This window comes from Artibeus jamaicensis, unplaced genomic scaffold (assembly GCF_021234435.1).
Source record: "Artibeus jamaicensis isolate MK-2021 breed Jamaican fruit bat unplaced genomic scaffold, CSHL_Jam_final contig_700, whole genome shotgun sequence".
NCBI lineage: Eukaryota > Metazoa > Chordata > Mammalia > Chiroptera > Phyllostomidae > Artibeus > Artibeus jamaicensis.
The window spans coordinates 7,358,253-7,381,588 of NW_026521930.1; the positions used below are offsets into that span (position 1 = coordinate 7,358,253).

The 23,336-nt window shown below is 55.2% G+C and overlaps 1 protein-coding gene across 1 annotated transcript in view; it reads left to right on the forward strand.

Annotated features, from left to right (window-relative positions):
- Positions 1–9,292: 9,292 nt before the first annotated feature.
- GSG1L (GSG1 like) overlaps positions 9,293–23,336 on the forward strand; it is a 205,640-nt gene continuing 191,596 nt past the window's right edge. The window contains exon 1 of the mRNA XM_037140019.2: positions 9,293–9,892. Within this exon, the coding sequence (XP_036995914.2) occupies positions 9,556–9,892 (337 nt within the window). The 5' untranslated portion in view covers positions 9,293–9,555. The remainder of the gene's footprint in view (positions 9,893–23,336) is intronic.

Here is a 23,336-nt window from a genome sequence, read left to right on the forward strand (position 1 = left end):
TTCCATTTGAATTTTAAAATCTTTATATGAATCCAAATTTCAGCATTGTTTTCTACTTTAACAGCCTCTCAAATCAAGTATGGACATAAGCCTAAATAGAGTAGACTCCTGAATTATACCAGCACAGCGTATCAACACATGCTTTTCAAAAATAAAAAAAGCATATGCAACCGCACCGCTAGGACTAGAGAACAAACTCATTGAGAATTTTTAGGACTTTCCGTCAATATGGTGGCTTAGGTAAACATGGCTCACTGCCTCGCAGAACTACATCAAAATTACAACTAAAATATAGACCAACCATCACTCAGAACTGTCAGAAATTGATCTGAATGAAAGTCTGACCACTACAGAATTAAAGAAACCATCCAGACTGGTAGGAGGTGTGCAGGTGCAGAACGGGCTGGTCTCTCACCCATGTGTGGTGATAAAAACCCTGGAGGGATACCTCAGGAGTGAGGAGTCCCAGCCCCACTCCAGGCCCCCAGCCCAGGGTTCCAGTGCCAGGAAGATAAGTCCCCATAACTTCTGGCTGCAAAATCCAGCAGGGATTGAGTCAGTGGAAGAAAATTCTGGAGTCCCAAGCAGTTCCACTTAAAGAATCCACACAGGGACTTACTCAGACTCATTCTCTCTGAGCTCCAGCACTGGGGTAGCAGCTTGAAAGGCACCAGGGGCATATGGGAAGGATTTGAATTGCCTGGCATCAAGGCAGGGGCTGGGGCACAGCTTTCTCCCAGATAGAAAGGTGGGCAGAGGCTATTGTCCTTTTTCTGAGCCCTTCCCCCACAGACCACAGGGTGGACAGGTGAGTGTCATATCTGAGACTCCATCAGTGTGGTTACTAACTCTGTTTGCCTCCCCCTTTCCCCTGCTCCAGAGATCCCCACTCCCCCCCCCCCCCCCAATTTGTGGGCCTATCCAAGCTGTTAACAGTGATTTTTCCATATGAATGGCCAGTCTTGGCTTATGTTTTACAACTTCCTAAATCATCTCAAATAAGCAACAGCCAGCCTCAGTGAGCCCCCAGCTCCTTTATTTTTTGATAAGGGGCCAGAGGCCAGACACTAGCGGCAGCCAGTCTAGATTCACAGCTTGGCTTTGCCTGGGAATCCCCAAGCCCAGCACAAGTAGTAGCCTTCTCAGATTGCTTTATAGCTTAGGCAGGGTGGCCCTTGGCAAAACACAGATGGAGGCTGACCTTGGCCTGCATAACACAGGAAATCCCAGAGCGTGTACACTCAGTAGACAACTACAGACCACCTCAGAGCACCACCAAACTGTCCGTGCACAGCTGATCCTCCACACAGGATGGAGGGTGGTCAGTGGTCACAGCTGGTCCTTGCAACTGATTGGCCTGAGTACATCCCTCCTATTGACCTGCCAATAGCAACCAAGTCTCAACAATAAGGGAAGGGTGTACTCAGCCCACACAAAGGGCACAACTTGAGAATCCAGCTTGGGTGATAGGGGAGGCTGTGTCACTGGACCCTACAGGACACCTACTACCTTAGGGCACACTACCAAGACACAGAGTCAAAGCAGCTCTACCTAATACATAGAAAGAAACACAGGGAGGCTGCCAAAATGAGGAGACGAAGACACATGGCCTAAATGAAAGAACGGATCAAAACTCCAGAAAAAAAAGCTAAACAGAATGGAGATAAACAATCTATCAGAGGCAGAGTTCCAAATACTGTTTATAAGGATGCTCAGGGAATTTAGTGAGGACCTCAGCAGCATAAGAAAGATTCAGTCATAAATGAAGGACACACTAATTGAAATAAAGAGCAATTCACAGGGAAACAACAATAGAGTACATGAAGCTGAGAATCAAATCAATGATTTGGAACATAAAGAACCACAAACAACCAATCTGAACAACATGAAGAGAAAAGAATGCAAAAATATGAGGATAGTTGCTTTTGGGACAACTTTAAGCATCCCAATATTTGCATCATAGGGGTGCCAGAAGGAGAAGAAAAAGAGCAGAAATTGGAAATCTATTTGAAAAAGAATGAGCCCTGGCTAGTGTAGCTCAGAGGATTGAGCACGGGCCTGAGAACCAAGGGATTGCGGTTCAATTCCCAGTTAGGGCACATGCCTGGGTTGCAGGCCAGTTCCCAGCGTGAGACACATGAGAGGCAATTGTACATTGACGTTTCTCTCCCTTTGTCCTTCCCTTCCCCTCTAAAGATAAATAAATAAAAAATCTTTAAAAAGTAATAAAAGAAAACTTGCCTAATTTGGTGAAGGAAATAGACATGCAAGTCCGGGAAGCACAGAGAGTCCCAGGCAAGATGGATGCAAAGAGGGCCACTCCAAGACACATCATAATCACAACACCAAAGATTAAAGATAAAGAGAGAATCTTAAGAGCAGCCAGAGAAAAGTAGTTCATTACCCACAGGGGAGATCCCATAAGACTGTCAGCTGATTTCTCAAAAGAAACTTTGCAGGCAAGAAATATTCAAAGTCATGAAAAGCAGGAACCTAGAGCCAAGATTGCTCTACTCAATAAAGCTATCATTTAGAATCAAAGGGCAGATGAAGAGCTTCCCAGACAAGAAAAAAAAACTAAAGGAGTTCATCATCCTTTATGTATTATATGAAATGCTGAAGGAACTTATTTAAGAAAAAGAAGATCAAAACTATGAACAGTAAAATGGCAATAAATACATACCTATCAATCAGCATCATGGATATTTGATGGGTGCCAGATGGGAGGGGGAGTGTGGGGGAATGGGTGAAGAGGTGAGGGGATTATGAAGAACAAATAGGCAGTTACAGAATTGCCATGGGGGCGTATGGTACAGTACAGGAAATGGAGTAGCCAAAGAACTTCTACACGTGACCCACGGACATGAACAATGGTGTGGGGACTGCCTGAGGGAGTGGGGGTGCTGGATGGAGGGCCGCAAAGGGGGAAAAACTGGGACAACTGTGGTAGCGTAGTGGATGTGGTTTCTCTAATTCTGTAGTTGTCAAACTTCCATTCAACTTGATTTCTCGTGGTTCTGAGTGGTTGTTCTGCGTTTTAGTTGTAATTTTGATGTGGTTGTGCAAGGAAGTGTGCTATGTTAACCTATGCTGCCATCTTGACCAGAAGTCCAAGAATCTTTAAATAAAGCTAAAAGGTCTGTTATATTGTTAGTAAATAAAATAAAAACATTTAAAAGTAGTGTTTATTTCATCTTTATGTCTTCCTTTAAACACTTCTAGTTCTTATATATCCTTTATGGTTATATTTGTACATCATTATGTAATTTATAAACATTTACAACTAGCTGGAGACCTGTGCTCCTAATCACTTAAACCAGTCCCAGGCCCCTCTCCCTTCCATTTCTCTCTGGCACTTACACCTGCTCCCCGGCCCAGGGAAGCCAGGCCGGAGGTCCCGCTCTTGGCCTGTAGAGGGCAGCAGAGGGAAGCAAATAACAACTTGAAAGACCAGGAAGTGCTAATGGAGAACACCTTAAAAATGCCCGTTTTCTCCCCAACCTTTCCCATCCTCCCTCTTCAGCACTGGAGTAAAACAAACCAGCTGCAGACCCAGGGGTCTGAGATAAATCCCACAGAGGGCTGAGAAGGAGGGGAGTTAGTGACCTCCAGGCTAATTCAGAGCTAACTTCAGGGGCTTTCCACTTGATTCATCTGAAGACCAGAGACCTGGGGCCTTGGACTCTGGCCCTACCCTGCTCACTTCTAAGTCTCAGTTTTTCCAGCTGAGCTAGTCAGGATGCCATAAGTGTTCCATTGCATCCTTTCCGCCAAAGTGCCTGGCACATGGTCACCTGGTGCCAAGTAAGCACTGACAGACTTGAGGAGTGAGTCCTTCTCACCCTGATCCCTCTCTATCACACTGAGTTTGTGCCTAGTCTGTCACCCAGAGGACATCCCAGTGCATGGGAAGGAGCAGTGGGAGGCCAGCAGGCCCCCCTGAAGCCTTCTCGCCTTCTGCCTTGACTTGTTGGCTACCATGTCGCTGGGGTTCCTGGGAACACTTTCGGGTGGCTGTCCCAGAGTGCTTGCATGCTGAGGCCTTGTTCTCGGTGTACACATCCAGGTATTTGGGGACCGTCTCAGAGCTGGCTCCAGTGCTTGGTTGGCGTGGACCATGGCCTGCGCCCACTAACACCGCTCTAAGGCCCCTCACCTCCCACCCACTGGCCTGCTGGCCTACTGGCCTGATGGCTTCCAGAAATAGCCCCAGAGTGTCATGCCTCTGCCCCGCAGTCATCACCGGATCCCTATCCCTAAGAGAGTAAGATGGGAGTTCCTGGACCGGCATTCAAGGCTGCGGGATAGGCGCTCTCCCCGAGCCCCCGGCACTCTGAGCGGCTTCCCTCTGCCTGCTGGCCACTGCCAACAGGTGTGGGGCCGGCTCTCAACAGAACCTCTCCGAGCTGTCTCGGTTTCCTCATCAGCAAAATGAAGGCGGCTAACCCCTCGAGAACACGCAAGATACATGCAAGAAACTCCTCCCGTGTTGAGGACACTCAGCGCTTGCGGTTTGTCCCCTGTTTACAGATGAGAAAACTGAGGCTCTGAGGGAGGAGAGGTTTGGCCCAGATGTGGCAGAGCCGGGATCAAAATGCAGACCTTCCACCCCCTACGAGGGACATCGTCTACCCCCAGCCGGCTCAGATACCGCTTCTCCGGGAGGCCCCGGCAGCTCCCCTAGCATCTTGTTTCCTCCCCTCCACTGCACGTCACCGTCTGCAGTTACGCACTGATGGGCGGTCTCCCCTGAAGCCAGGGACTTGGTTTGTTTTGTTCAACCACTGCCTGACTCGGAGGTGGGGCCCAGGGAATTCTGGAGTAGTGGGAGGAGCTAAGATAGTTTCAAAGAACACTGGATGTGATGAGTTGGTTCCTTTCTGCTCAGTAGGACGCACCCTCAGGGGCTTCTCTGGTTGCCCGAGCCCCAGGGTCCACTCCTCCCCTGCGAAAACTGGCCCCAAGCGGCAACTGGTCTCAAAACAGCAGCATCTCGAGGCCGACTTTCACCAAAACACTGCAGGGGCATCACAACCAGGGGAGTAATGCGGGTATTAGGAGTTCAGGTTCAGAAAACTTTGCTGATGACTGGCGATGGGCTGACCAGTTGCTGTAACTGGGGAGGGCCGGGGAGGCTCGCAGGCGAGCTCGTGGCTTTGCGGCAGCGAGTCCAGTGGGAAGTGAAATGCATTTGCATCGTGTCCCTTTGGAGTATAGTCATGGTTCCTGAAAAGTTTGAATTTAATTATTAATAGCAACACCTCTTCTGGTAAATTTTTTTACTATGAAAAGTGCATAATTCCCAAACTGCACAGCTCAATGAGTTTTCCTAAACTGAAGGCAGCTGTGAGCAGCCCCAGAGGTCACCCGCTGGGCTCCTCCCACCCGCGCCCTGCCCCGAAAGTGTAGCCGTCCCCCCAACTTTTAGCTCCATAGATACGTTTTATCAAAAATGTTCTGGGCCGAAGCTAGAAGTCTATATTTTTATGTGAAATCTCATGATTATTGAACGTTGGCTAATAATTAAAATTTAAAACATGGCAGAGGCCAGCTCCATTCAGGCCAAACAAGAACTGCTTACAGGCCAAACATGGCCTGCAGGCTGCCAGCAGGGTGACCCGGAGGGGCCCCCAGGCCTGTGAGGGAGACAGGCAGGAACACAGACATCACGGCTCCGAGGAGGCCTGGGTGGGGAAGCGGGGGCCCTGCAGTGGGGTGTTTACATAGCACTCTGAGGGACAGTGACTCAGGCAGAGCGGGGCACTCCAGGAAGGGGGAGGGAGGCAGGTGGCAGCCTGGAGGGGCTGTCAGCGCACGGGTGGTCTGGAGTGCAGCGTGGTTGGGTGTGGTGGTGGTGGTGGGAGGGGTGGGAAGAGGCCCTGAAGATGTGCCCCCCCCCCAGTCTTGTACAGCATTTAGACTGCGTCTGGGGGCAGGAGGTGGAGAGTGCGGGGGGGGGGGGGGGGAAGCAAAGGCATACAGGGCCGATCTCTCTGGCTCCAAGTTCAGGGGCGGAGAGACAGGCGGGGGGCAGGCTGGGGAACAGCAGGAGACAGGCGGCCTTGGCCTATGGTGTTGGCTAAAGAGAAGGAAACCAGTGCACCCCCACCGACCCCCAACAAAGACTGTCCTTCACCAAACCCAAGTCAGGCCCCTCTGAGCCCTGTTCTCCACCAGGCCCCGGCCCCAGGCTATGGCCTTGGTCCGCTCGGTCCAGTTTGGGCAGGAATCCTGCTGCGTCAATTCAGTGAGAATCCCTTGCCCTCAAAACCCAACCAGACTCCTCATCTCCCAGCTGCAGTGTCTGACCCCCCGGGGCTGCTGTCCGCAAGGCTCTGTAGGGCCCTCTCAGCAGGAGGCACCCTGACCCTGACCTTTCCTCTCATTTTCCACCCACCCGCCCCGCCCTGCTCCCCGGCTGTAAACCCCATCTTGTTGCTGTACTCGGAGTAGATCCCACCTCTCTCCCCTATGGCAAAATTCCATGCAGAGGTACTTTGGGAAAAGTCTACTTCCTGTCTTTAGCAAGTGTCATGAATAATTTTTCTTTAACACCTGTCTACACCCAAGGCACTTCCAACTGTATGGCTATTTGAAGATCAAAAACCCTACACCTGAGTTTGGACATAGTAGTTGGCAGCCCCCAGGGGCACGCTCTCCACCCCGACCTCATCTTGGGCGGGAGCAGCAGGCCCGGCACAAATCAGTCAGGACTTCTGATCGTCCCCGCACCCCCAGAGCTGTCCCTCCAAGGCCTTCTACCTTAGCCGGTGGCAGCTCTGTGCTTGCAGGTGCTCCTGCCAGACACTTCAAGGTCATCTTTCACATTCCAGATTTGATCCTTGAACAAATCCTGCTGGACCCGCCTTTAAAATTGCCCCAGAGGCTCAGCTACCATTGCCATTCCTCTGGTCTGAGCCGCTGGTTTACTCGCCCGATTCACGTACTAGCCCTTAGCTGTCTCAGTGTCTCCATTCCTCCTGCCCTGGCAGCTGGAGTGGGCCTGCCTGCTGCGCCCTACGTCAGGTCCCGCCTCCCTCTGCTCGGGGTCTTCCAGGTTTCCACCTCACCAAGAGCAAATGCCAGACTCCTTGCTCATGGCCGTAATCTGTCCCCTCCCCACCACCTCTCCAATCTCATGTTCCGATACTCTCCCGCTGCCCACCGCTCTCAGTTAACCCCCGCCTCTTCCTGGAAGCTCCTTTCTGGAGATAGCCCTCTGTCTTGCTCCCCCTCTCTTTCAAGTCTTTGCTTCAATGTCGCCTTCTCCGTGAGGCCTCCTTGAAATCTCCCTTAAAGTCACAGCCTGCTACCTTCACGCCTGCCCACCTCCCTGCTCTGGTTTTCCCCCTGGCTCGTGTAACACCTGCACACTCAACAAACATTCTTATTACTGTTGTTTGTGTTCTTCTTTCTCGTGGGTGCCAAGCATCCAGGGGGTGGTCCATGAGTGGAACCATGTCTTAGACAGGAATTTCAACCCCCTCTCTGTCTTCCTCTGGGTATTTTTTTGAGAGTGTGGCCCTGGGACATATTTCACTTGGGTTCCCCTGGCTTTGGACACACAGAACAGGGCTCCCAGCCTGTGGGTCCTGCCCACCCGTGCACATGAACCACTCACTGTCTGAAGTCCAAGGCTGAGGAACTGGCTTTCAGATGTGTACAGATACTCCTATGATAAATACTGTACGCCTGTTTAAAAGCATTACTGGATTTCTTGTAGCTGCTTGGCCGTAGTAAGTTTTCTCTGTCAACCAGTACCCGGCTGCCACTGTTGGTGCACAGAGAGCCCTCTCAGAATAGTCGGAATGCCCTGCCTTCCAACTATTAGAAAAGGGGTCTAATAAATGAGTCCGGAGACCTCTGGCCACCCTTTCACAGGGTTCCTGCCAGGCACATGGCCCACGATTCCTCTCTCCCACCGCCAGGCAGAGTAGCAGCAGCTGACAGGAAACAGGAGCTCAGCCACCAGAGTGAGGCAATTCACAGCCCCTTGACCTTGAGTTCCACAAGCCTGCCACTCCACGAGCTGCGGCCTCTTGGAGCAGTTCTCGGCTTAGGCAGAAGTGAAGTGAGCTCTTGCAATCAACGTGCAGTTAGTGGTTGCACGCCTCGGGCACCCGGGCACAGGGGCTGTGCGTGCGAGGGCGGTCAGGGGACGCGGTGCAGAGGTGCGCATGGGGGCGCTCACGGTCAGGCAGCCCCGCCTCCCACAGAGATCCGAAAAGGCTCCTGTGGGTTTGGTCGACCGCTCTTGGCTCCTATGTTAATAAACAGCATTTGTGGAGTGCATACTGCCAAAATGCTTTTTACAGGCATGATCCCATTTCAACGGCAAGATACTCTTTTTTTGTGGGTAAGACAATCAAGGCTCAAAGAAGTTAAGTGACTTTTTCAAAGCGTAAGCGCAGCTGGTCAAGCCCCAGATTAGCCTGACCCCAAAGTCAGCATTCTTGACCATTTTGTCCCCACCCCGACTTTAACTCTAAAGATTCTGGGTTGGATGCCTCCGAGGGACATCCTGCCCGGTAAACAACTTTGTGTCCTTCCTGGGTCATGCTGCTCAGGACCCCAGGTGAGATGGCTTGTGTGGGGAAGCCCCATTTACCACACTCCACCCTTGCTTGGCACACTGTGTGGGACGGCGCTTCTTTGCCACCCTCCCTTCTTGTTCCACCCCACCACGGGGGCCGCAGGTGACTGCAGCTCCATCCTGCCAGAGATGCCTTTCCCTCGGCTCCTAGGGCCTGCGCCTTCTTGAGCAGCCCCCAGGGGAAGCACAAGTCTCTACAGATGGAATTCCTGGCGGGGCACCCTCCTGGCCTACCCTGCAACTCCTACAGAGGTCAGCACGAGGCGGTCCTTCCCGAGGGTCCAGCCGCTCTCCGGCTGTGGGGCACCCAGCAAACTGCAGCTCAGACCCTTCGGCTCTCCTTCCAGAACAGTGTCCTGCTTGTCCATGTCCCTCGTGCGCCTCAGCAGGCTCTGCCCTTGTCTGGGCCTTTCTGGGTCTTAGAGTGTCTCCTCCTGGCTGGTTTGGTTGCCCCACGTACCCCGCGGGAAGCCTCTTTCTCCGAGAGCGCCCTGCCAGTCATTCTCTTGGCTTCTCAGACCCTCCACTCTGGCGCGGGTCGCTTTCGGGGGCGTCCCTTCTCGCCCGGTCCTCCGCCCTCGCGGGGCGCTCCCCGCCCCCCTCCGCCCCCCACCCCGTGAGGGCGGGCACTGAACACTGTCGCCAGCCGCCTGCAGGTGTCTCCGCACGGAGGAGCGCGCGTCCCTGCGCCGCGGCCGCTGCCGGGCGCCAGCGACTCGTTGCTGTGGGGCACTCGCGCTCCGAGCTCCGGGAGCGCAGGAGCCTCTCTGTCGCCGCCGACGGCCCCCAGCGCCGCTCTCCCACCCGCGGGGAGTGTCATGGGCCCGCGCCGCGTCCACCGCTGCCGATCGCAGGCGCCCGAGCCCCGGGGCGCGGCGTGCAGCGGCCGCTGACGCCGGGCGCCGGCTGCCAACTTCGCGCGCGGAGCTCCCCGGCGGCGCGGTCCTGGCGGCGCGGGCGGCATGAAGACGAGCCGCCGCGGCCGAGCGCTCATGGCCGTGGCCCTGAACCTGCTGGCGCTGCTCTTCGCCACCACCGCCTTCCTGACCACGCACTGGTGCCAGGGCACGCAGCGGGTGCCCAAGCCCGGCTGCGGCCAGGGCGGGCGCGCCAACTGCCCCAACTCGGGCGCCAACGCCACAGCCAACGGCACCGCCGCCCCCGCCGCCGCCGCCGCCGCGGGGAACGGCCCCCCTGGCGGCGCGCTCTACAGCTGGGAGACGGGGGACGACCGATTCCTCTTCAGGAATTTCCACACCGGCATCTGGTACTCCTGCGAGGAGGAGGTCGGCGGGCCCGGTGAGTGAGCGGCGGCGTTCGCGGGCTCGGCTCCCGGCTCCGCCGGCTGCGCGGCCCCGGAGGCTGGAGTCCCCAACCGCGCTCCCTGCTCGGGCCAGCGAGGGACCCCGCACCGCTGTTCCGGCGCCCCGCAGGGCTTGGCCCCACGTTCTGTGCGGGGAATGCGCGTTGCGCCGATTGCGGGTAGAATGTTAGGTGTTCGGGACGCTCCTGCGTTTCATGGTTTGGGGCCGCGGTCCTGAGGCTTCCGAGCTCCAGGCGGCTTTGAGGACGTTGCCGCGCCCTAGGGAGGCGCGTCTCCCGGGAACCCACCGCGGCTGCAGGGCGCAGGGGCGCGCGCTCCTTTCGGCGCCAGAACCGCTCTCCGTGCTCGCCCCGCCCCTTCCTTCTTTCGCGGGGCGCCGGGTGCCTCCCACCCACCCCGTCCCGCCCGGGGGAGGGGTGCTGCTGGGACTGTTGCTGGGAACCGCCCTCCCACCGCAGATCCACGGAGTCAGGAGCCCAGGGAGTCGTTCCTTCCAACCCATCTCCAGCCTGCACTAAACGGCTCTCAGACGGGGCCTGGAGAGCACGGGGGTGGGGAGTGGGGGCCGCCCGGTGGCTTCCTAGCTGGGAGCCCTCCGCGTCCTGGCCCGGGCGGGGAGAGGACGCGGAGGGGAGGGAAAGGAAGCAGGGGAGGATGCGGGGTCGCTGGCCGAGGCTCCGAGCAGAACCGGGGCGTGCGTGAGTTTTTAGAAGGCGGATCGGGCTGCTGCCTTTGCCTCACGCCCCGTCCCGTGCCGCCGTCTGAACGCAGCCAGGGCGGGAGCGAGTGCCCGAGGAAGGCAGCGAGGCTGGGCAGGGCTCCGGGAGAACTGCCTGCCGGCGGTCGTCCAAACGCTGGCGGGGGCTGGTCCCCAGCACCCGGTACCTGCCAGTCCCAGGTGTGGGAATGCTCTTGAATGAACTGACCTCTTTCCCCAAGGTTAAAACTCCTGGCATGCATAGCTCTTCTGTGTGGACATGGTGTTACGTGTGTACTCAGATGTAGATGGATTGGGACCATGACGAATAGTTGGTCCTGCCTAAGCCGTTGGCCTAACCGATGTACATAAAGGTCAGAGGGAGAAAGTGCAGAGGATGTGAGGAGTTTGCTTCCTCCTCCTGGAAGGCCGCCCCCCCCCAGCACCAGTGGGACCGCTGGCCTGCCTTCTGAGGTGGGGTCCTCTGGAGCGGAGATCTCTTTGGATCTCCCTCTGGAGACAGGGGTCCCCCATTTTTGTATCTCATCACCACTTTTATCTCCCTCGTCACACTTGAAATTTTCCGGGGCCTGCCCTCGGTCAGCAGCTTCGTATGCCCTGTTCTCACAGGGTGTGCCACTGGGTAGTGTCTGATGAACAGTCCTTCTTGACGCCTATTTGCAGGATAATGTCGGATGAAGCCGTAGGGGGATGGATCAGAGTTTCCTGAGGCGCTACCTGCTCCGTCTCACCTCTGGGGGTGCCCCATTGCTCTGTGCTGGCCGTTTGCCAAAGACAATGGAGTTTGAACGGGGCCCTGTCCCTGACCAGTTCCACACCCTCAGATCTCTTCCGGTGTGCTTTCCTGTCTTGAACTTTTACTGTGGTATGTAATGAAAAAATGAACCTCGAGAGGCATCTTGGCTAAAACTCTGCTTTCCACTCAGCCCAACTCTGACCTCTCCCTGGGAGACCTCACCCTTGTCTGCAGCCTTTGGAGGCGACTCCCACACGCCTTTCCGGAGATGGGGCTGCTGTTTCCAGGGTTTGGGAGGCCTGCCCCCCGGACACGTTGCCGCCACCTCCGACCAAGTCTCTCCTTCGTGGGAAAACGCAGGCGCCCTGCTCCTCCCTCCACACGCAGAGCTATGCCTCTGGCAGCAGAGCCGTCCCGCGCGTCGCTGGCCCGCTGAGCGGCTGGATGGTTGGCGGCCTCCCGCAGCCTGTCACTGACGGTCACAGTCCAAACCCTCGCGGTCACGTCCCAGGTGCTCGTCCATGTAGCTTATCCAGGGCTTGGCACATGATGTCGAAGCCTGAGCACTTAAAAACTTATTAATCGGAGAACATTTAAAAACAATGCTAGCTGATATTTATTGCGCCCTTAATGTGCAGCAGGCAGGGTGAGAGCCACTCACCGGCGGGACCTTGTCGAATCCTCGCCAGCACCCTCGAGGCAGGCGCAGCTGCGGGCCCGTTTGCCAGGTGAGGCGTCCGAGGCTCAGAGAGGTGTCTGACCAGGCCTCGCTGCTGGCTGGGGGCCTGAACTGTCTTCTGGCGCAAAAATGAATCCGGGGGAAGGAGTGAGGGAAGAGAATGATGTACTTGGAGGCCGGAGAAGGGGGTGATGTGGCGGGTTCAGCATGAACCCGCCACCTGTTAGTAAAAACATGGATGATGAGTTTCTCGGGCAAATAAAACAAACCCCCACAGTTCTGTCTTTTCTCTTAATCACTGTTGACTAGAGAGTGCCCCTCCCAGAAAATCACAGTTTTCCTGCCTGAGAGCTTGGAAAATAGTTATCAGCCTGTCAGTGCTGGAGAGAAATGGGGAAGGCTCCAGGCGGCGCGCATGATTTCCCGGGCCCTCCCCGCAGTGCCTGGTCCCGGCCCCCTCCCTCTGTGGTCCGGAAAGGGTGTCAGGAACTACCTGGCCCCAAACTTTTGTTGCTATGACAACCTTTCTTCTGGGTTCTGTGACCATTTTAAATTTATTTTTCACTCGAAGAGGGAAAAATGCCCCAGTAAACCGTGGAAAAATCTGCCCTCCCCTCCCCCAACCCCTGAGAACACTGCTGATCAACTTCCTTTCCTCCTGCCCAGGAAACTGTAAGGAATTTTACCTTCATGGGAGCGAGAACACCAGCCACGAAATCCCAGCCTCTCCGTGAGCAGCAGCTGCTAAATGTTCCTTCTTCCCAAAAGCATGTTTGGTCATTTCTATCTGTGCTTAGAAAAAACTCTCCCCACTCCGGGCAGCCACGGGGAACTCTAATAAGCCCTTTCTCCCACACTAAAAATCCACAGTGTTCACAGAGAAAACTGCAGCCTGTCCTAAACAGACACAATTTCACCAGGCCCGGCACAAAGGAACCTCTTTTCCTTCCTCCAAGAAGGAGCATTAGCCTCCCTCCACAAAAAGAAAGGCAAGTACGGCCTTGACAGGAGTTCCTCCCGCCCTTCCCACAAATTGCGTTTCTCTCTGGTTTGGATGCTCGGAAGGGTTGGGTGGGTGCGGATGCAGGCAGTCTGGGGGTGCTCAGCAGGGTAGAGGCTTGGGGAGGAACAGTGGTGGGCAGACAGGACAGCCGGCAGGTGGGTAACTGGACGCACAGGTGAGGAAATAGTGACTGGACAATGGACGAGGGGCCAGGGACAAGGAGGACTTCTGAGGGTGGCTGGAGGGAGTGGGGGGGGCGGCCAGAGAGGAGAGCCCTGACGGGAGGCAGGGGCTGGCTGCGGGGGGTTCCGACTTGACTCTAGACCCACTCTCTTCCCTGCAGTGGGTGCGGCAAGGCCCACTCTCTCTAGTGAAGGATGGACTTCTCCGGGATAAGGCCAGGCTCTGCCTTTTTTTGGTGGTGTGGTTTGGGCAGGAGCCTAAGTTTGGGAGTCGGAGCAGTTGGCCCCGCTCCAGGTGTGGGGATCGGTGAAGCGGTGCCGGGAAGGTGCCGAGCCGCTGCTGGGTGAGTGAGTGCACCCGCCCCCTGCGTGCCACCCCTGTCGGAGCTGCTCACACCTCCCTCCTGTGCACGTCTGCAGCGGCCAGGCCGGTCGGTGGGCCTCTGGCTCTGGCCGTTGTTCTCCTCAGTCCCCCCGACACAGACAGCGTCAGAGTGGTCATCAGGCCCCGTTTCCCCCTTTGCACAGCCCCCCCCCCCCGACGGCTTCCTCTTACTCAGAGTCAGAGCCATGGTCTCTCTGGCCAGAGGGTGGCCCTCAGCCCCTCCCTCGCTACACCTTCTCTTACCTCTCCTTCTCCGCCTCCCCAGCCCTCACCCTGGGCCACCGCTCGGGCCATATTGGCCACCAGCACCAGGCACGTTCCCGGCTTCAGGGCCTTTGGACCGGCCCTTCCCTCTGCCTGGAATGTTCTTCTCCCGAATGGTCACAAGACTATTTCTAGAAACTTTAAGTCATTGCTGAGCTCTCTCCAAGCACTGGAATCAAAATTGATCTCCCTGCACATTTCCTGCATAATTTTCCTTCTTGCACATGCCACCGTGGCCTTCACCTTGCTGCCCCTTGTCTGGTTTGTGTCGTCCACCAGCCGCCGCCTGCAGGCGGAGTCCAGTCCGTCGGCACTGTTCCTACGGCACACAGTAGGTGCTCAGCCGGCATCTGTGGGAGGAACGTTGCTGGTCGTCAGGACAGTTTGTGTCCAGTTCTTTCCCCGGCTCTAGTGTCTTCTGGTCTCAGCGAGACGGGGCGCTGTCCGGGGACCGCTCCTCCTGTCCACCGGGGCGGCTGGGAGAGTGTCGGGTGGGGCCGCTGCCCCTCGGGAGGAGCCGGTGCCCAGCTGCCTCCCTCACCTTTCTGGCGTCTCTCCTTTTCACAGAACCCCGGCCTTTCTGCCCCACCCCGGTAAGTTACGCCGGGCACACGGTGCTCGCTGAGGCCCGGCCCTGTGTCCGAGGCTGCCCACCGCGGCCGAGGGTCCGATCCGAACTCTGTTTGCGGTGCCTTTGTATAAACTGCCAACATTTGGAAATTGACACACCTCACAGAAACGTTTGGGTTTACACTTTTCCTCAAAAACCCTGGCAGACCTGTTGGCACTGGGCTCGGGTGCCCGTGGGACAGCGTCCAGCCTGCCCTCGCTGGCCCTGCCCCCTCGCCGCTGGCCTTTCCCGACACCTGCCAGTGCTTAGGCCCCGAGCCTTGGAGTCAGGAGGTCACTTCCCTCCTGTTCTCAGTACCCCACCCTGTGCTCTGTTTCATTCAGTCCCGGCCACCCCGCTTCCCGAGCCGGTGGTTTAACCCCACTGCCTCTCTGAGGCGCTCTGCCCGGCCACCTCAACCTCCCTGCTGATCCCCGAACAGGCCGAGGCACCACCCCTCACCCCGGACCCCGCCTCAGGCTGTGGGTCTTCCTAGTGTCTGGGGACTCTTCTCTTTAGCTGCGTTTCTGCAAGTCTCCCTCCTCTTGCCCAAACGCCCTCTTCTCAGCAAGGCCTTCCCCGGACCTCGCCTTCTGAATCAGCCAACTCGCCCGCCCAGCACTTCCCCTCCCCCTCCAGCTGTCCTCTTACCCAACACACGTCACGCCCATGCAGCCCCTTCACCATCTTTCTCCCCTGCTTGGACGCTGGCTCCACGCAGCAGGACTCGGCCCGCTTCATGGAACACCACGTTCCGGAACCTACGTGAGCAGGCGCTCAGCGGGGCTCGGTGGCGGTGTGCTGGCTGGAACTGGGATTCTAAGAACTTCTCAGGCCCTCTGTGTGCGTGTGTGCGTGTGTGGTGAGCGGTCGGAATCTGCTCTGGGCCTGTCATCCCTGGGGACTCGCCTGCGCTCCTTCTCCTGTCCTCGAGCTCCTCTTCTGCCCCGCGGGAAGAGTGTTCAGGGGGACATCGTGAGGGGCTGAAGGGGTGCACTGTGGTCATCTCCCTGTTTAGGTCCCGGGGTACCAGGCTCGGAACCATCTTGCAGGGATGCTGTGACCTCTGTGCTGCCTGCAGGACTGTGGCTGGTGGCAGCGAAACTCTTTTTTGATCCCAATGATGGAAGGAGACTTGAGCCCAAATAAGCATGAATGGGAGTTTGGAGGTTGTCTCTTCCCAGCAGTGGGCTCTGCCTTCCTTTGGGTTCGCACCACGCGCAGCGCGCTCTCCCCGGGCCCGTCCCCGAAAGCTTTGAGCTTCCCTCCTGTCCGTCCAGTAACTTCAATAGGAAACTGGATCCTCCTCTCCAAGGTCCCAGCAACATTTCAGAGCCTGGTTCTCGTTGGGCCAGCGTGGGCTATGCCCCCACCTTGAACCAATCAGTGTAGCTGACGGGGATGAATTGTGTTGACTGGCCAGACCTTGGTCACAAGCCTGCCCCGGGACAGGAGAGTGGGGAGCCCACCCAAATCAGGCGTCCTGCGAGCAGAGGAGACGTCTGCCAGTTGGTCTTGCCCAGCAAAGCTGTGTAACAACAATTGCAGCCCTCAGTGGCACACGGCTGCACAGGCCCACTCGGCTCTAGAGCCTGCGGGGCACCGAAGCAGGTCCTCTGGGCGGGGTCGCTGCCACGTGTGGGGGCTGCTGGGTGTGGGCTGCAGGGATGGAGGCCACTGGGCCGTGTGCCTCTTACCCTCTAGCAGGCTAGCCCGGGCTTGTTCTCCTGTGGCATCAGAGATGTGAAAGCCACAGCAAGCCCAGCCAAGCAGGCGCTTCTCCCGCCTCTGCCCACATCCCATTGGCGAAAACAAGTCACATGGCTGAGCCCAGGGTCAGTGTGGGAGCCCTGCAGAGTTAAAACTGCCAAGAGCATGAATATGGGGAAGGGAGAAGAGTTGAGGCCACTGAGCAATCACTGCACTGCAAGTGGTTCCTCAAACCCAGGGGCTGTTCCCACTGGAAGGGACAATAGATGCTGGTCGGGCAAGAACGAGGACGCCCCCTGATTACACAAGGGCACATCCGGGAGCTGAAAGCACACGTGGCCGTGCCCTGCACCGCCTGCCCAGTTCCTTTCGGCTGAGGCGCTGCGGCTCTGCTGGGGGTCAGAGGCTCTTAATCGTTGGGGGTCGCGTGAGCTAAGGCCCTCTCCGGAGAAACGCATCCCCTAAACACACAGTTCGGCCTACCTTTCCTGAGGCCCGCCACTGACACCACTCCAGGCGGAGAACCTCTGACCCAGACGGTGTTTCCCAAACTTTCCTGTGACCCAGAATCACTGAGAGAACATGGTAAGATACAGGTGCCCGGGGCCTTGCCCTTGGACCTTCTGCTCCATGGGTCTGAGGTGAGGCCCAGGAATTTGCATTTCTGCCCAGCTCCGCTGGGGTTTCGGAAGCACAGCCAGGCGCAGGTACGGTTGTCTGTCCAGCCCCGTCACCTGCGGCTGTGAGTGGGGCGGCGGGTGCCTGCTGCAGGGTGTAGCTTGGGGCCAGCCCTCGGCGGGGCCCCGGCCGCCCACTCGGTGTCGCTCTCTCTCTGGCCGCGGCCTCCTGCCCTCACCTGCTGTGGGGCCTGCTTCACTCGCTCTCCTCCGCCTTGCCGGGCCCCCGCAGTTCCAGCCACGCCAAGCTTATTTCCCTCCTCAGGGCGTTGGCCCTCGCTGGTGCCTCTCCCCCCTGGGTTCCCTTCCTCTGTGGTTGAAGAGCCCCCCTTTCAGTCTCAGCTCCGCTGTCTGCAGGCCCGCACACCCCGCCCCTCGCTGCTGGCTCCTCCCAGTCTCCTTTCCTCACCGCACTTCTGCTCAGGGAAATGTCCTTGTTTATTTATTTCCCTGCATGTGGATGATTTGTACTTCTCCCTAAAGGGGGCCCTTCAGAGCAGAGCAGAGACTCTGTTAACTCCCCACCGTGGGGTCCCAGGACAGGCACCCAGTGCTGCCAGGAGGATGGGAGAGCTGACAGCCAGGCCCTCATTGCCTCGGGATTTCACTCTGTGGAATGTGCACATGATCCTTGGAAGTGCTCCGAACAAAATTGGCCATTGAGAGCTGCAGGTTGTGTGTGGGGGGTGTGGGGCAGGGGGTCGGAAGGACAAAGGGGGGCGGGGTAGACAGCAGAGTAAAGAGCTCCTCCTGCCCATGGCGAGCACCCCGCTTCCCAGGCCTGTCCGGAGGGGCAGCCCCCCCACGCCTGACTCCCCAGGTCCTGGTCAGAGGCCAGGGTGTGGGCCCCCTGCACAGGGTGAGCGGAGGTCCGGCAGGCTCTCAAGGACCCTGAGGCCTGGATGGGGTAGCTAGTGGAGACAGTGGTTTAGAGCGGAGCAAGCGGGAATTTTTCCTCTTCTGCCCTGGAGGAACTGTGCTTCTCAGTTTTCTCATCCGGAAAGTGGGACTAATAGTGAAACCAGCTTCTATGAGTCCTGGTTGCTTTACATCTACTTGACTGGGAGGCCGGAACCTCTATCTGAAAACTGCCCCTTGGCTCCAAACATGAACACAGTAGGGCTCTGTCACTGCAGTCTGACTGGGCGGTGGGGCTGGCGGGGTACGAGAGGTGGTTGGCCCTGAGCCACCCGAGCTGAGGCTGCCGCCTTGTCACTATTGGGCGGCTTGTCCCAGGGGCTGCCGCCTTCCCTGCCGGTGGGGGCCGGAGGGGGTGTCTGTGCTCCAGCTTCTGGAAGGGGAGCTGGAAGCCTGGGGGCAGGGCAGTGGCCGTGGGGGCCTTGACCTGTGTCCCAGCTTCCCAGGCAGTGGGTCAGGGAGGGAAACCGGGACCCGGGAGAGAAGGAGGAGACACTGTGACGGGTGAGAGGCATGAGGGAGGGATACACCCAGAGTCCGAGAGGGACCCACAGGAATCAGACAGGGGGCCAGAAAGGGAGGTGGTGAAGGAAGGGAGACAGAGAAAGGGAGACGCATACGGAGAGGGGCGGGGAGAGGCAGAGCTGGAGACACGCAGAGGGGCAAAGGCTCACGGTGGGGGAGACGGGGGGGAGAGAGAGACACACACATATGCTCACGCACACACGTTCACACGCACACCCACGAGTGCTTGCACGTGCTCACACATATACACATGTGCATGCACACTCACGAATGCTTGCGCGCACACACACCCACCCACATACATGTGCATGCACTCTCACTCAGAGAACAGGCCTGGGGGCCGGGGAGGAGAGGCGAGTGAGGGGCGCCTGAAATAGCCTGGGGGGGCGGCACGGAGCGCTCGCGGAGGCTTCTGCGCTGCTCTTCTTTAGGAGGGGCTGCTGTGTGTGTGGCTGGGGGTGGGCGGCTCTGGGGGCCTCAGCCCTTGGGGAAGGGCAGGAGAGGAAGGCAGGCCAGACCTTGTCTCTCCTTCCTTCTCCTCCCTCCGCCCCACTGGTGGCAGTGGGGTGGACTTGGTGTTGGGGGGGCTCCAGCTCACCACAGCTCACTGGCCACTCTCCAAACTGTCCCAAGTTAAGCGTTGTAGTAATCACTCCCAGTCTAAGTAAGCTCAGTATGCAGGAAGTACCTCCTCGATGAGCCAGCTGGGTCTGTGCCTCTCTCCCGTGAGGCCTCCACGCCCCTCTGTCCATGTCTCTTGTCCCCCCTTATCTCTGGGCCTCTATCCATCTGCTTCTCAAATGAGGAGCCAGTTCTGGCAGGCGGTGGGGGAGGCTTAAATCCCTGCTCCCATCCGTCCCCCTCACACTCTCACCTGCCAGCCTTGTCTCACGGCCCCTTTGCTCGAACCCCAGCTCATGAGTGAGACCTGGGTGGTCCTGCAGAGGAACAGCGGGAAGGGGACCCTCCCCAGAATGCACCTGGGTGGGGTGGACACAGCATTGGTGCCTCCATGGAGCCGATGCATCTAATGGCATCTCAGGTGAACGAGTCCCGGACCAACCAGCTCCTCTCCTCATGGGCAGGGACAGGCTGGGTCATGCTGCTAAGTACGAAAATCTGGAGGGTCAGACAACCATGCTGTCCTCTTCCGGGACCCAGATAAACGAGGCTTCTTCTCTGGGTTTCCGTGGCTGTTGGGGCAGGAAAGAGGATGAGTTTCTGCCCAGAAGGGACACAGGCATTTGGCTCGAATTTCCCATGGTCACATCTAACCTCCTCGGGTGCTGGGCACTGCACTCCCACGTGGAGATGTCTCCCCTAGTGCAGACGGCGGCAGGACCGGTGACAGCACGAGTGGCTCCCACACCCTCCCCTTGGCCTTCTCAGCCCCACCTCAACACCTGACAAAGGACGGCGGGCAGTGCCATCTTTCCCGTTGCTCAGGCAAAAACCTTGGAGTCATTTCTCTCCCCCCCCCCTTTCACACACACATGCACACACACGGTTTAATCTACAATCCACCAGTGAATCCTATTGGCTCCTTTAAGAAACATTTCAGAGTGCAGCCATTCCTCGCCCTCTCCTCTGCCACCCAGGCCTGAGCCAGCACCCACCTGATGGCTCCCATCTCACGAGTGGCTGCGAGACCCAGCGCCACTTGTCCCTGTAACCTCTCTGCCTCCTCTCTCACTGCACTCTTGCTGCTCCCTCCACTCCAGCCCCACTGTCCTCTGGGCTTTTGCACCGACACCCCCAGGCATGCTCCCGCCTCAGGGCCTTTGCACTTGCAGTCCCCTTAGCTTGAACACTCTTTCCCCAGCTTTCTGCTCTCATTTATTTTCATGAACATCTACCATGTGCCAGGTGCTGCCTGGGTGCCGGGATTCTGCAGGAAACAGTCTCATGGAGGTGACATTCTTGAGCGTGAAGACAGATATGAATAAGCAATTTAATTCACTTGTGCATTTAACTTAGATTGATTGAGCCCTGACTGTGGCCCCTGTGGATTCAGTGGTGGACAAAACAAAGGCCTTACTTGTCTCCATGAGCTGATGTTCTAGAAGGGGCAATGAGAACAGGTTTCTCACTCACCGTGGCTCACATGGTGCCGTATTCAGGTCAGAATGACACTGGGACTCAGGGGTCAGCGCAGCGGCTGGACACCCTGGGCGGGTGAAGACCACTCCTGCTCCTTCAGTGCCTGAGCCAGGCACATTCCAGTGACCTTATGAGCCAGTTTTTCATTTTCCTTCTAATGGTGACGAATGGAATGTTTGAGAAGGTTATTTGGTCTCATATGAACCCTCACCTGCTGGACAAGTTTTTCTGTACTTTTGAGTGTTTTGCAGGGTAGTTTTTTCTGCCTTGAAAGATTTATCTTCCTTTGTCATGAGAAAATATTCGGCAAGCTCTCTTGTCTTCTTTGGTTGTCATTAATCTGATACGATTATTTGAGCGCTTATCCTGCTAGGCACTCGGGAGAACTTGGTGAGCTTGCTGAGTGAAGTCCCTGCTCACCAGGAGCTTGCACTCCAGTGCAGAGAGAAAAATAAACACGTTAAAAATAGTAGGTGAATCGATAATCTCATAGAGACAGAAGTGCAGCGAAACACAATGCCCCGGGGAAGCACGTGAGGGCGGGGTTTTTGATGGGGCATCGGGGGCACTTCCTGAAGGGCGACACTGCACTGAGGTCCCGCAGTCAGAGGGGCCCCGCGCAGGGTCGCAGCGGAGGCCGCCACGTGCCAGGCAGAGTCGGCGCGTCCTTGGTGAGGGCTAGCTTCATTCTCCACTTTGTGAGTCAATTTTTAATGGGTTGTGTTTTCTCAGAAAGTAATTTATGTGAGAGTTTCAAACTTATTTGCATAAAGTTTAGCCTAGTATTTTATTACGATTAAAAGAAAAAGTTTCTCTTTGATTCCTTTTGCACTCCTAATGCTGTGTATTCATGCTGTTTCTGTCTTTGTTTCAATTTCTCTTGCTCAAGTCGCTGAAGGGGATGCGAACCCTGGCAAAAATTGCTTGTCAGACCCTCTGGAAATTGCAGGCTGGCTTGAAAACTTTTCTCGGGTTCTCTTCTGAGATGCCACATCTCCAGATCAAAGGCCCTGGTAACCTGTCCCATCTTTCTCCCCACTGCACCTTTTTTTTTTTTTTAAGTTCAGATCTTGCCAGTTGGGTTGTTTTATTGCCTTCCTCTTTTAAAGAATCGGTGTTCTCGTATTTATCAATTCTGTGTAAGATTTCTAATATGTACTTGTTTTCTTAGGCTTACTTTTTTTGAGGTTTGTTTTGCTAATATATTCAGATATTTGAGTTGAAAATTTTGTTTTCATAGTTAAAAAAGAAGAATGCCTGTAATACTATGAGTTTGCCTCTGAGCACTGCTTTGGCCATATCTTATGAATTTCAAACCATAGTGTTTCCTTCAAAATGATTTTCTAAAAATTCTGAATTTACAATTTTGTTTTTAACAGTTCTGAAATTTCACTTATGTTCCTCCATTGCTCCAAGAATAATTAAGTAGAGCACTTAAAAATTTCCCAGCGCTTCGTCTTATTTGATTAAAGTTTTGTCATTAACTTCAAGTTTTACTAAACAATAGAGAAGGTAGCCTGTGGAGTTTCTGCTTCCTAATTTTTGGGGTAGATGTTTTATTTGAAAAAGCAGTATATTTCTTGTGTATAAGGTTAAGTGGCTTTATAGATAGTATTATTCAAGGTCTATTTTGTTATTTATTTCTCTTCGGTTTTTTCATTCATTGAAAGCTGAATGAGGTAGGTCAAAGTTTTCCTCTTCAATAGAATTTTTCCATTTTTACTGTGTTTTCGATAGTGTTGTTTTTATAAAACTTCATTTTATGTATTACAAAAAGATTTGTGACAGTTATATTTTCATTGTAGAATTGTAGATTTTATTTTTGTCAATATTTCCCCTAGAGAATGATTTTGAATTCTACTTTTTCACATTTTCATATTTCTATCCCTGCTTTCTATTGTCTGTGTTCCCTTCATGTGTCGTTATAGCCCTTTTCTTTGAACTCTTCCATGTCTTTCTGATAGAAGCATACATGGTCAAAAGAGTATAGTTAGATTCTGTCTTTGGTATAACCTGAGGATCTTCACCAAATAAAATTTACTTCTATAATAAATACATTTGATTGCATGTCTATTTTTGTTGAATGCTTTTACTTCTTTATTCTTTTTTTTTTGCTTCACAATAATAATCTTTATTACATGCTTAAGTGAGTAATCACTGTTACATTATCTCATCAATACAATATTATTTACTTATCTTTAGAGGGGAAGGGAAGGAGAGAGGGAGAGAAATATCGATGCATGGTTGCCTTTCGTGCATCCCCCGCTGGGAACTGGCCTGCAACCCAGACATGTGCCCTGACTGGGAATGGAACCCCTGTCCTTTGGTTCACAGGCCCGCGCTCAGTCCACTGAGCTACACCAGCCGGGTCATACTTCTTTATTCTTTAAACATTTTCTTTGCTTTTATCTTTTGCTGTATGGATTAGGTTTTGTTTCTTTTGTATTTACTAATGATTTAAAATGTATACATGTTTCTGTTAATTATGGTTTTAATACTTAGGCGTCCACTTCTCTAATGATTTTGGAGAGCGATATCGCCAACAGTACATCTTTCGTAGCAGGATGAGGAAGTTAGCTGCTCTTGAATTCTGTTTTTGACTCACATTTGCAACAACAATTGCCACCTGAACCCTTGCTTAACTGGTTTCAGGGCTAATTGCAAGTCCTTTTACTTCGCCGTTCCCCCATTTTTATTTATGTCTCAGTTGGCTTTGAATGCTGGGTATGGTGGTGTGTGTGCTGCTCCCGGCTGTGGGTCACGCCCCCTGCTGGATTCTGAGCGCACAGCCATAAGGAGGATGGCTGTAGGTTCCTGTCCTCGCAGAATTTCAAGTTGTGTGTATGTGTGTGCACGCAGAGGTGTGTCCACGTGTGAGTGTGTGTCTGTGTGAATAATACACAAGGAAACAA